At 43.4% G+C, this 13,227-nt stretch overlaps 1 protein-coding gene across 1 annotated transcript in view; it reads right to left on the bottom strand.

The window, feature by feature from the left end:
• Positions 1 to 302: 302 nt before the first annotated feature.
• LOC147607321 (uncharacterized) overlaps positions 303 to 13,227 on the bottom strand; it is a 72,152-nt gene continuing 59,227 nt past the window's right edge. Inside the window, exon 2 of the mRNA XM_086790413.1 lies at positions 303 to 813. Coding sequence (XP_086646539.1) covers positions 491 to 813 — 323 coding nt within the window. The 3' untranslated portion in view covers positions 303 to 490. The remainder of the gene's footprint in view (positions 814 to 13,227) is intronic.

Genomic DNA, 13,227 nt, shown 5'->3' with positions numbered 1-13,227 from the left:
CCGACTCAGCCTAGCAAGTGCATCCTAAAAAAAACATGCACTCACGCGCACATGTGCACGTACACACACACACACACACAAGCATGCAAGGAGCTAGACCAAATGTTTAGTTCCCACGTGATGAGAAGATTCTTTACCCAAGTGGAAAATGAATTAACCGTGGACAGCATCTAGTGTAAAATGTCATCTCATAGACCTTTAGACACAGAAAAAGAGAATTTCATATCGAAATTTCTAATAGAGATGAAGTTTGTCACACTAATAATTGAAGCAAGTCAAGCAGCACGTACAAAAACAAAATGTCAATGCACAAACAGATTAATTGCTAAAAACCAAGGGGGAATTCATAGCTATTGGAAGCAATAAATTCATGTCTCTAGAGCTCACGAATTCGGTTAGCAATCAAATAGTTCATCCATAGAGTAAAACCTGCAGTCAAGTGATCAGAATTTTACAACAAGCATTCTAAAGCATGTCTATGCTAAGATTTTTATTCTGGCTCCCCTAATCTCTGAGGCTCACTATTTTGTGTAGCATTTACTGCATGAGAATCACTCTCCCAAGCCATAGACCCAGCCTCTTTACCACCCAGGCCATTATGGTAAGGTGCAAGGAACATAGCCCTTGGTGCTGGGCGTGCACCAATGCCAATTGGTGGATATTGAAATTCAGGCCCAAAGTTGAACTTCACGGTGCAATTGGGTTCCTTTGGCAGGGTGTACATAGAAGCTGCTGGAAAATATCTACCTGCATTAAGATCCTTGAAAGCTGTACCTTGACAAACTCCATTACGGAAGAAGCAAATCTCACTCCCTACACAGTGGACGAACAAATCAGTCTCTCTCTCTCTCTCTGTTTTTTTGGTGGATGGGTTTTTATCTTTTTCTTTCCATCTTTTAGGACATCAGTTTATTCATGGATCACATGTATTGATTTTAATCTCAGACCCTTTGGGTCGTTAGTAGTAGTTTATATGATCTCCTCTCTCTCTCTCTCTCTCTCTCTCTCTCTCTCTCTCTCTCTCTCTAAGCGGGAATTTTGATGAGGACCAAATCTTCCTAAGCGGGAATTCTGACGAGGCTTGGCATAGGACCCAGGAACGACGCTTACCCACCCCATCACAGACGCACACATCTGGCACTCATGCACACTCATTATACCACATACCCCAACAACCCCCCCCTCCCACATCCACCTCATGCACATCCCATCACATCCACCTTCTTCACAAGAGACATGGTGGCGAAGGCTATACGCAGGCTTCAGACGGCCAATCAAAAGATCACGAGGGGCACCTCTTATGCATGTGACACCCTGGCACCCTTCCTAGCCCATATGTTTGATAGGGCCCTCACAGAGGGTTTTTCCCCCATCTGGTCATCAGACACTATTGCGGGAAACCCCATGGATCCTAATAACTACACAACCATCATGATCGGCCATATCTTGGCCAAGCTGTATGGATCTATACTTGAGTCTGAGCTCAACACACTGGCAGAGAGAAAGGGATACAGGGCACCAGAGCAGGCAAGATTCAGGAGGACCTTCTCCACGCTGGATCACATACACGCTTTGGGCTATCATCAAGCGGGTCAAGGTAGATGGCCGCCGACTATATTGCTGCTTTGTGGACTTCCTCTACATAGATGAGATCTCAGACTTCATTGACAGAGCCAGAGGCGGAGGAGCTTCTCTAGGATCTCTAGGAGGGTTTCTTGTTTCCATCCTTTTAGATGCTAATGATATTGTACTCATTGCAGATTCTGAGGAGGGGCTACAGAAGCACATGGATGCTTTACAGGATTTTTGCACACAAAGGGGGCTCTCAGTCAACCTTGGGAAAACCAAGGTTATGGTATTCCACACCTCCTACCTAGTTGCAGGCCGTACAGAGATCACTTACATGGGTAGAAAGTTGAGGTGGTGCACTCATATATCTTGAAGCTACCTTCACTAGTCCACTCTTCTCTATGAGACAGGTAGTGGAGGATAGACTCACTAGAGGATATGCAGCTCTAGCCCTCTTGGAGAGGCAGTGTTTCCACACGCATTTTTAGGAGCCAAGGACGAAGGGTTGGCTTTTTGATACACTGGTCACCCTGGCACTTATGTATGTAGCACTAGATTTATCCCCAGCAGATTGGCAGCGCATAGAGCGTCCTCAGATCATGATGTTATCACGGATGATACACAGCAAACCATCTATCCTCCACCAGATCATCCAGCCTGAGTTTGCTGCGGCTCCTATGTTGATGGAGGCCCTGTTCTAGACACACTTATATACAAAGGATGAGGGAGATGGATCCACTTCGACTCACCCGACATGCACTACAGTGACCAGCCATCACAGCAGATAGCAGCCACACGAGAGCATTCATCCTGGTATGGCACAATACTCACATGGTTTTAAGCACATGGACAACAGATTGACCGGCTCCCTCCATTCAATATGATCCAGATTTCCCCATACATTAGGCTTACACATGAGGACAGGAACTGCATGATATGATACGATCGCTTGGGGCTATACACACGTAACACATGGTAGGCCCATATCCTACCAAGATGCACTACCACAGAGATCATTTCCTGAGATTCACAGCAGATAGTTTCATACGGAGACCCAAGTTATCTCGATGTCTTCATGTCCCATGCTATGAGGATAGCCATTGGCCAGCTTAGGGTATCATCCCATAGACTGAGGATAGTGTCACAAAACCTCTCATTGCTTCAATTTCCTATTGTGCATGTGTGGCATATGGAGCCTGACATGACAGTACATGTGTGGCATATGGAGCCTGACATGACAGTACATGTATGGCATATGGAGTCTGACATGGTGTGTTTTCCTACTGATAGAGGGGTGAAGCAGTCAACCAGTCTCGGCATGCATGCTCCACACATGTTCAACACATGTCCTAGCCCTGGAGTGGCCAACACACTTCTACATGCAGATCTGCTAGGGTTTTTGCCAAAGGAGGAGTTCTCCACTCAAAATAGCTACACGAGTTGATAAAAGGTACGCCCTCCTCCTTGTGTCCGGCCAAACCATAAATCTAGTCCAACCTGGTGTGAAGTGAGTTAATAATATTTTATAACTTGTCCGCCCAACTTCAGTGTGTGTGAATCCTACACCCATAATCCTTGGTAAAATTGCAAAATCCAGCAAAACACTAAATAGGTCCAAACAGAGTATGCACACATGCATCCATAGGGTTTCAAGGCATCCCCGGGCCCCATGAACATGTCACAAATAAAACAAAAGCCAACACACACATGGCTATGCAAAATGTTTAAAAAAAAAATTCCCATCTTCTCATCTATACACATGTATAGTCTTCTGTCGTGCACAACACGAAGACCACAATGTCATGGACACCATCCATTCAAATCTTGGGCACTCACGTGCACTGCCTGTTTTGAGTAAACCCATACATGTCATAGACTCCTCATGAGTACCACCCACGAGTCCCATGTACATGTCCGACCATAAAAATAGGAGATGGTGACATTCCCCTCGGCTTCTAATCAATCGTCAACTGAGAAGCTTCCAAGTATGTTTTAAGGAGCTCTAGATACTCCTTAAAGTAATCTTCGTCGATCCGCTTCGCATCTAGTGTGGGGTAATTTCGGAATTTCACAAGGTATCTACAAACAAGCTTGCCACTAGCACCTTTAGTTCCTTGTTGAAAACAATATGTTCAAGTTGAAGTATCTCTTCTAGTTCATCCACTTCAGGTGGATCTTCCAGGTTGAAGTATCTCTTCTAGTTTATCCACTTCAGGTGGATCTTCAATGACCAGTTCACATCCCACATATTTCTTCAAAAGGCTCACATGAATGGCATTATGTATGCGCCAATGATCTGGCGATACCAATCTAAAAGCCATCTTGTTGATCTTCTGCAAGATTTGGAAGGACCCATAATACTTAGGTGAAAGCTTTGGATACTTGCCTTCCTTGCTAGGTCTCTTGCGTAGACAAGCTTTTTCATATTTCAGTAATACCCAATCGCCCTCTTTGAGATCCAAAGTCTTTCTATGTTTATCTGTAGCTTTCTTATGCATTTCTTGAGATCTTTTTATGGCTCTCCATACCTGCTCAAAAGCCATGTCAAGGTCTCACTTGCTGCTGCAAATATCTCATCCTTTGTGCGAAGGATAGGTGATAGCACCACCTTACCACAAATGATTTCAAAGGGCGCCTTGTCTGTGGAAGTATGGACCGTATTATTGTAAGCAAACTCAGCCAACGGTAAATATTTCTCCTAGTTTGACTTTCTGTTAGCCATGACATTTCAACAAATCAAGATTAGCTGAATTCACAATCTCACTTTGTCCATCTGTCTGTGGATGATAAGCTGAAGAAAAATGCAGCTTTGTGCCCATATTGTCAAACAATTCTCACCAAAACAAACTTGTGGTGTGAGGATCCCCATCACCCACAATTACCTGTGGCAAGCCATGATGCTTAAATATTTGAGCCATGAATATCTTTGCCATATGCTTTGGCTTGATATTCTTATGCACAGGATAAAGTGTGCTTACTTGTTGAACTTGCCAACAATAAATAGTCCATATTGCATCATTCCCTTGTTGCGGTAAAAAATCCATGGTAATAGACTCCCGTGGCTGATTCGGTATGGGCAAGGGCTGAGGCAATCTTGGCGTCTTATAACGATCAAACTTGACCTTCTGACACACAAGACACTATCTCACATATGCATCACTGTCCTTACGCATCTTTGGCCGAAAGAAATCTCTCTCAATGGCTTGCGTAGTAGGAAGAAGCCTCGATGTCTTGCATAAGGAGGTGAATGACATTCATCCATTACCTTTTGCCTTAAATCTTTGCACACACACACATGATAGTTTTGCATCATGAGATAACCATATTGAATGGCATAATTTGGGGCTGTTATACCCTGCTGTAAATCAGCCCATACATGCTGAAAATAATCATCTATTTGATACATCACGCATATCCGATAGATCCTAATGATAAGCTATTGTAATAACATGTATTTGAGGTCTTCCGGAGAGGTCATCTGCCACTACATTCTTTTTTCTAGGAGTGTGCAAAATCTGAAAATGAAACAACAAAGAAAGTGTGCCCGTCACATATGCTTCTCAGTTTACATGAGTAAACACCGCAAACTCTGATGATCTGTTTTCATAGTGAATTTAGCTCCCAAAAGATAATGCTTCCAAACTATAAGAGCGTGAATTACTGCCAATAATTCTTTCTCATAAACCTACAAGTGCAATTCTGCATTTTGGAGACGCCTACTCTCATAAGCAACGGTGTGACCTTCTTGATTCAAAATGTTGTCCCCACATGCATCACACTCAACGAAGAAAGGTTTATGCAAATCCGAAATGATTAAGACCGGTCCTATGATGATTGCTTCTTTAAGCTTTTGAAAAGCTTCTTTTTCCTTTGATGTCCACCAAAAAGTGGTCTTTCAATATGGCTGAAATATGTAGCTCCTTCCAACTTATCCAATATGTCATCAATGTGTGGAATAGAAAACCTATTCTTTATCGTGATCTTGTGAAGAGCACGATAATCCACACACATACGGTAAGTGTCATCTTTCTTTTGCACCAATAACACAAGGGAACAACAAGAAGAAAAACTGGGTTGTACCAATCCTATGCCATAATCTCCTCTTGTTAACTAGCGCTCACTTTGTATGGTGGCCTATTTAGCGAAGAGCTCCCTGGAATGAGATCAATACAATGATCCTCACACCGTTGGGGTGGTAATTCACCTGGCAAAGACTCTTGGAAATAGTCACTATAACCATGTAAGAAATTCAGATCAAAATTAGCATTCACACTTTCATGTTCAGCTTGATCTCTAACAAAAAACAAGAACAAGTAGAGTTTTCATTAATTTGGAAACTTGTACAAGGCTAATAAGTGGATTAGTGCTTCCAAGAGCTCCTACATGCAAAACATGTTCTCGACCTCTATGCATAAAACTAATTTTCTTTGTCTTATAATTTTTCTTGGGCTCCATGTGAGTGTGCCAGGGCATTCCCAACAAAACATCACATCCAAAGAGGGGAGCAACCAAGAAGTTCTCATGATCCAAATATACTTCTATATGAATGTTGGCGTTACATCAACAATGTAGATGAATCCAGGAACATGCCCAAATTCACCTTTTAGGAATGTGCATGTTATATACTCATGATAGTCAACCCACAAGACTATATAACTATCAACTCCATTATGCATAGTATGGACTAGATATGGGAGTGTTCTTTGGCTTGGGTATGGTGGCGTTGAATCCAAGAACATGCCCAAATTCACCTTTTAGGAACATGGATGTTCCTGTGATCTACATTGTTGGATGCTCCTTCCTCTCCCTCCTGGCTTTTAGGAACGTGCATGTTATATACTCATGGTAGTCAAGGCGTTCCTGGCATGTTCTTGTGATCTACAAGAACATAGTGAGGTCCTCCTATCCCTCCTGGCGTTCCTGGCATGTTCCTGTGATCTACATTGCTGGATGCTCCCTCCTCTCCCTCCTGGCTGCGTTTTTCTGTAGATGGACAGATCTGTGTTTTTTTTCTCAGAGTTGCTACTGGTCGCCTGCCTCTTCCAAGTGTCTTCTCCATTGTAGCTATTGGTCATCCTTTACAGGTTTTGATCCTTGAGATTCACCTGTTTTCTACTCCGTTTTCAGGGCAGCAACACCTAGAGTACTGCGTTTTTCTACAGGTTGTTTTCTACAGCAGTTTTGAAGCAGTTTTCAGATTCATCTTCCCCTGTAGTGCAGGCGGCCTGTTCTGTGCACGACACCAGCCACACATGTGCTGCGTTTTCTTCTCCTACAGGTTTTTTGATGCTGTTTGCTGATCTGAGGCTTGGTGGTACCATATCTCTTCTGCTTTTCCAGATTCAGCCTGTTCTACATGGCCCTTTTACTGCTGCGTTTTCAGAATTCCAGCCCTTGTTGCTGCGTTTTTTTCTGAGAAGATCTTGCTGGTAGCTCTACCTTCATCTGGGCTTCATCTGTTGGACCCGAAGGTACCTTCTCTTCAGCGTTTTTCCTCATAGGAGGTGTGGACACTGGTTGGCCTGAATTTTTAGGTTTGTAGCCCTTGTTTGGTTGTGTTTTCTTCTCCAATGGACACAAATCACTTGCAGATGGGTTTTTTTTTGGATTGTGGCTTTGGAAGCAATTTGGTACTTGAGGAGGTTATTGAATTTCTGATTTCACTCAGCGTTTTGCTGATTTTGGAGCATCTATACCTGCGTTTTGTTCCTGGCCTTCACAGTTACCCGGTTTCTTCGTGTTCCTTGCCTTTTGTTGGCGGTGGAGTGCTGTTTTTGCTGGACAACAGTGTTTTGTCTGCGTTTTGCTTCCCAAAGGAGTTTTCTACACTCAGAGGGGGTGTCACTAGCCTGGACATTTCCCAGTATGAAAGGGGTCTGGTGGACTCCAGGATGCCTAAATATTTGGAAAGTACAAGCTTTGGGAATGGGGGATTATCCTAGAATACAAAGAACCACACTCCTAAAATTTGGGAGAGTTGCTATTTTTGGCCCGACTCCGATGGAAATTTTGTTCGCGTCATTACATCTGGAATTGAGCAGATACCAAGAGTTGGCAAAGTGCATATGACAGGATGTCTACCAGTTGGGATATTTTTAGAGATAAGTTTGTGGAAGGACCCATCTCTTAGATTGGGACAGGATCAAAGTGAGACAAGTAGCCTCACACTTGTCAGAAAATGGATCAAACTGAGACAAGTGGCCTCACACTTGTCACTCCAGCTATTGTGTGGCTCTCCACTTGTCATTGTAGCCTTCTCTTGCCATTTTAGCTCCCCGGAGGCCCAAATCTATAAATTGGAGCCCTCTCTCTTCATTAATGGAGGCTCTCTTGCTGCACATTAGCCTCTACCACCGTTACAGGCTACCCTAATGATGGCAGCTCTCTTTCTCTCTCACTTGAAGGCTGCCCATGAAGAATACCGGGGGACTGTTTTGGAGGCTTTCATCGTGAAGAAATACTGAAGGCAAGGGTATTTAATCATTTATTATGATTTCTAGCCATTGTACTTGTTGTACCAGCCATTGTACTGGTTGTACCAGTCCTTGTACTTGTTGTACCACCCATTGTACCGACTCTACCAGCTTCTGTACTCGCTGTACCAGCCACTGTACCTACTGTACTAGTCATTGTACATGCTGTACCAACATTTGTACTTGTTGTACCTACTGTACCAGCCACCATACCGATTGCACCAACCACTGTACCGACTGTACCAGCCATTGTACCTACTGTACCGACTGAATGGAGAGTTGTACTTGCTGTACCAACTCTATTGCATGAAGACCCGTGGTTTTTGGGGAAGAATCAGTACCCACACGGAGGTATATGGATTATATTGTTGGCTCTCGGCATTTCTACAACCTATGTTCCGGCTTGGTTGCCTCGTGTTGGGCAGTGTTATGGCATTTGTATATGATAATCCGGCATCTCCTGTGGGGAGAGTAAGGCCCTCAAAGCTTGTACATGATATTATTCTCCTTGGGTAATAAAATACTCCAAGGGGGGGGTCGGCCCATTCCGGCCTCTATGTGGTGTCACATTTCCATTTTCAGCATTTGTGGATGTTTTGTCCAGATTTTATGTTTTATGCAAAGTGATGATGGATATGTGTTAAGGTTGTGGCCATGTTTTAGTGTTTTGATATGCTTTGATGGTATCAACAAGGGTGTCAAAGGCCCTAATCCCCCGGGCACTCACCGCCGCGAGTTACATTGGTATCAGAGCATAGGCTTTCTTGGAAGCGGAGGCTTCCTTTTATCAATAAGGAAGAGAAAAGATCTCAAGTGGGGACCACACTTACCATCATTGCTGTGAAGCATGGCCAGCCACTTCATAGCTTATGAAGCAAGAGCATGAGCAGTAGACAGCTTGTTGATCTAAGGATTTATGAATTCACAAAATTTATCTTGGAAGTATGGAGTTGGCTTCATGTGCATACGTTTAGCACTCTTTTCATATGGATATTGTGGATTATATTATCAAGCTTACAAGTAAGCTATATGAAGATATATCTCGGGATATCTTAAGGATATGGTGAGGAGATATTTCTTTTGGCTTCATGACCAACCTGGCAAAGAAAAGCTAAGTATACTTTGAGTTTGCAAAGTTGGTGCTTTGGCTATTTACTATGAAGTGTTTTTGATGTTCACTAATCCTTGTATAGCCATGCAAGGAGAAAGTTGGTGTTGTTTGCCTTGAGATGGTTTCAGGGAGACATTGTTTATGCCATATGGCTCCCTTTATTGAGATGGATTATATCTATGGAGATTTCTTTCTTGGACGAGATTTATATAGATATTGGGCTTAACAAGCAATTTCTATGGACGAATTTGTCCCAGTTTATAGAGAAGAAATATTTGGATCTCTCATGGATATGATGCTTTTATGGATAAAGTCCACCTCTACTCGAAGGTGTGTGGTTAGCACAGAGTATGTGGCAAGAGTTATGGTATACAAGGATTATGGTATATAGGTCTATGGATTCCTGGACTTCTTTTCTAGGAATTTGGATTGATCCTTAGGATTATGGATTATGTTTATGACTCCCTTTTACTGGGATGGATTATTCTTTTTGGCTCCCTTTATTTGGGATGCATTGGACTTATGAAACTCATGGTTCACATACCCTGTGTAGTGTTCTCTTGTCCTACGTGCTCTCTTGAAGATTGTTTCTACCATATCTGGGTGGAACAATAGAGAGCAGATGGAAGGGAACATGGGCACTTGAGAGGATAGTGTTAAGCACAACATGCCGTGTGTAGTGTTCTCTTATCCTACGTGCTGTCTTGAAGATTGTTTCTACCATATCTGGGTGGAACAATAGAGAGCAGATGGAAGGGAACATGGGCACTTGAGAGGGTAGTGTGAGTTGGTGGCCGAACTATGTGTAGCAGAAATGCTTATGGAACACCACGTTATCTATGCCTGCGAGTGATTGTTTTATCTTGTTACTTGAGCCCACCTCTCATCCAAGGTGTGTGGTTAGAGTACCAGCACAGAGTGCAAGTGGTAAAGTGGACATGACGCTTGGTTGGCACGGGCCTTATGTCTATGCCAAGGGTCATGTGGACCGATGCCTTGTTGGCAGGAGACTGATTTGTCTCGCCCATTTACTTGGGACATGGATTATGATATTTGGACTTATGGGACTGATTTGTCTCGCCCATTTACTTGGGACATGATTATGATATTTGGACTCATGGGACTGTTTTGTCTCGCCCATTTATTTGGGACATGGATTTATTTATCTTTATGCCATATTAGAATCACTATCTCCCCATACAGAGGCCAAGAGGTTCATTGTTCATCTCACCATGCATGTGGATTCATGTTGGGATTGTGAGAGGGCAATTCAATGAACACTCCACCATACACGTGGATTCGTGTTGCGATTGTGGAGTGAGTGTTTCATTGTTTCCACACCATGCTTGTTGATCAGAGTTGGGATTGTATGGGAGAACATGGGAACTGTTGGGATTGGGAGAAAGGATTACCAGAACTATGGAGAACCAGCTTTTCTGTCACCATGGTTTGTGCTCTTGAATGGCACCAATTTGTGTGCATAGCACATGTTTTTGTGCGAGGCACTAGTTTCTTGTGCATGAAACTTATTTAAGTGTCTTAGCACTTGGTTTGTGATTTGGAATTCTCGTCCATTTATTTTGGGACACGATTTTAATATTGCTATTATGGAGACTTCTCACCCATTTCTTTGGGACATGGATTCTTCAGTTATATTGGATTTTTGAGACTGTCTCGTCTCGCCCACTTGATGGGACATGATTATATCTTGAATATATGGCTTGAAGCTTAAAGTTGCGGACAACTTTTAAGAAGCTGGGGAGGATGTCACTAGTCTGGACATTTCCCAGTATGAAAGGGGTCTGGTGGACTCCAGGATGCCTAAATATTTGGAAAGTACAAGCTTTGGGAATGGGGGTTATCCTAGAATACAAAGGGCCACACTCCTAAAATTTAGGAGAGGTGCTATTTTTGGCCCGACTCCGATGGAAATTCTGTTCGCATCATTACATCTGGAATTGAGCAGATACCAAGAGTTGGCAAAGTGCCTATGACAGAATGTCTACCAATTGGGATATTTTTAGAGATAAAGTTTATGGAAGGACCCATCTCTTAGATTGGGACATGTGGAAAGAAAGTGGATCAAAGTGAGACAAGTAGCCTCACACTTGTCAGAAAATGGATCAAAGTGAGACAAGTGGCCTCACACTTGTCACTCCAGCTATTGTGTGGCTCTCCACTTGTCATTGTAGCCTTCTCTTGCCATTTTAGCTCATGGGAGGCCCAAATCTATAAATTGGAGCCCTCTCTCTTCATTAATGGAGGCTCTCTTGCTGCACACTAGCCTCTACCACCGTTACAGGCTGCCCTAATGATGGCAGCTCTCTTTCTCTCTCACTTGAAGGCTGCCCATGAAGAATACCGGCTGTTGGGGACTGTTTTGGAGGCTTCCATCGCAAAGAAATACTGAAGGCAAGGGTATTTAATCATTTATTATGATTTCTAGCCATTGTACTTGTTGTACCAGCCTTTGTACCTGTTGTACCAGCCATTGTATTGGCTGTACCAATCCTTGTACTTGTTGTACTTGCTATACCACCCATTGTACCGGCTGTACCAACTTTTGCACTTGTTGTACCAGCCACTGTACCTACTATACTAGTCATTGTACATGTTGTACCAACATTTGTACTTGTTGTACCTGTTGTACTAGCCACCGTACCAACTGTACCAGCCACTGTACCTGCTATACCAGCCACTGTACCTGCTGTACCAACCATTGTACCTACTGTACCGACTGAATGGAGAGTTGTACTTGCTATACCAGCTCTATTGCATGAAGACCTATGGCTTTTGGGGAAGAATCAGTACCCACACGGAGGTATATGGATTATATTGTTGGCTCGGCATTTCTACAGCCTATGTTCCGGCTTGGTTGTCTCGTGTTGGGCTGTGTTATGGCATTTGTATATGATAATCCGGCATCTCCCGTGGGGAGAGTAAGGCCCTCAAAGCTTGCACATGATATTATTCTCCTTGGGTAATAAAATACTCCGAGGGGGGGGTCGGCCCATTCCGGCCTCTATGTGGTGTCACATGTGCAAGATCCATTTTCAGCATTTGTGGATGTTTTGTCTAGCTTTTATGTTTTATGCAAAGTGATGATGGATATGTGTTAAGGTTGTGGCCATGTTAAGTGTTTTGATATGCTTTGATGGTATCAACAAGTGTGTCAAAGGCCCTAGTCCCCCGGGCACTCACCGCCGCGAGTTACAGGGGGCCCATCTCCAGCTACTTCACTTGAGGATCAGTTTCAGGAGCTGTTCTGTGGTGACTTTCTTCTGTGACAGGAGTTTACACATTTTGGAGGAGAGTAGTGATCTTTTCAGAGATCCTGAGCAGAGTTTATTTTGCCTGAGCTTGTGTTCTTTGCAGTGTTTGCAGAGAAAGGAGGGTGTTTTGCCTTTGAGGTGTGATCCTTTCACATGGATCATTTGTTTTTTGCTGATTCTTGGGATTTGATTCTACTTATGGAACAGTCTTATGCTATTAGTGATGCTCTTGAAGACTTTGTTACCACTGCAGTTTATATTCCTGCTTCCCTTCCTCATTGTGAGGAGTCTACCTCTGCCTCTCTTTGTGATGCTTCTGAGGATGCCCCTCCCCCTGCCAGTTCTACAGGTTTGTTGTTTTGGAAGATGGTTTTCTGGACCTAGTCGGATGCTTTGGATCTGTAGTTGCTAACCGTGCCTGGGGCACAGTGATACTTCCAGAGTTCTTTGGATTTGGATCAGAATCAGGTTGGGCTTGTACCAGTCCGATGACATCAGCTTTTAGAGGGGGATGTGGAGTCCTTTCATCTGGCAATGCCCACCTCAGTGGAGTGTGCTTATGTACAACATTGGGCAACTCTTGGTATGGAGTTTGAGCAGATGGATCCCATATTTTCTACAGAGTCTTTACATTTTGTGATGCCGACCTTTTCAGAGGATGCTTTTGTACAGCATTTGGCTACTCTTGGTACAGAGTTGGAGCAGATTGACTCTATTTCTTTTGAGGGTTCCAATGAGTAGTAGTTTGCTTCTCCCGATTATCTATAGGATCTGATATTGAGAGCAGGTTCTCACCTGTGTT

The sequence above is a fragment of the Cibotium barometz genome, chromosome 55, assembly GCF_041138505.1.
Source record: "Cibotium barometz isolate CiBa-2024 chromosome 55, ASM4113850v1, whole genome shotgun sequence".
Taxonomy (NCBI): Eukaryota; Viridiplantae; Streptophyta; class Polypodiopsida; order Cyatheales; family Cibotiaceae; genus Cibotium; species Cibotium barometz.
The sequence above is the reverse complement of the archived record's forward strand: the minus strand, read 5'-3'. Positions and strand labels throughout refer to the sequence as shown.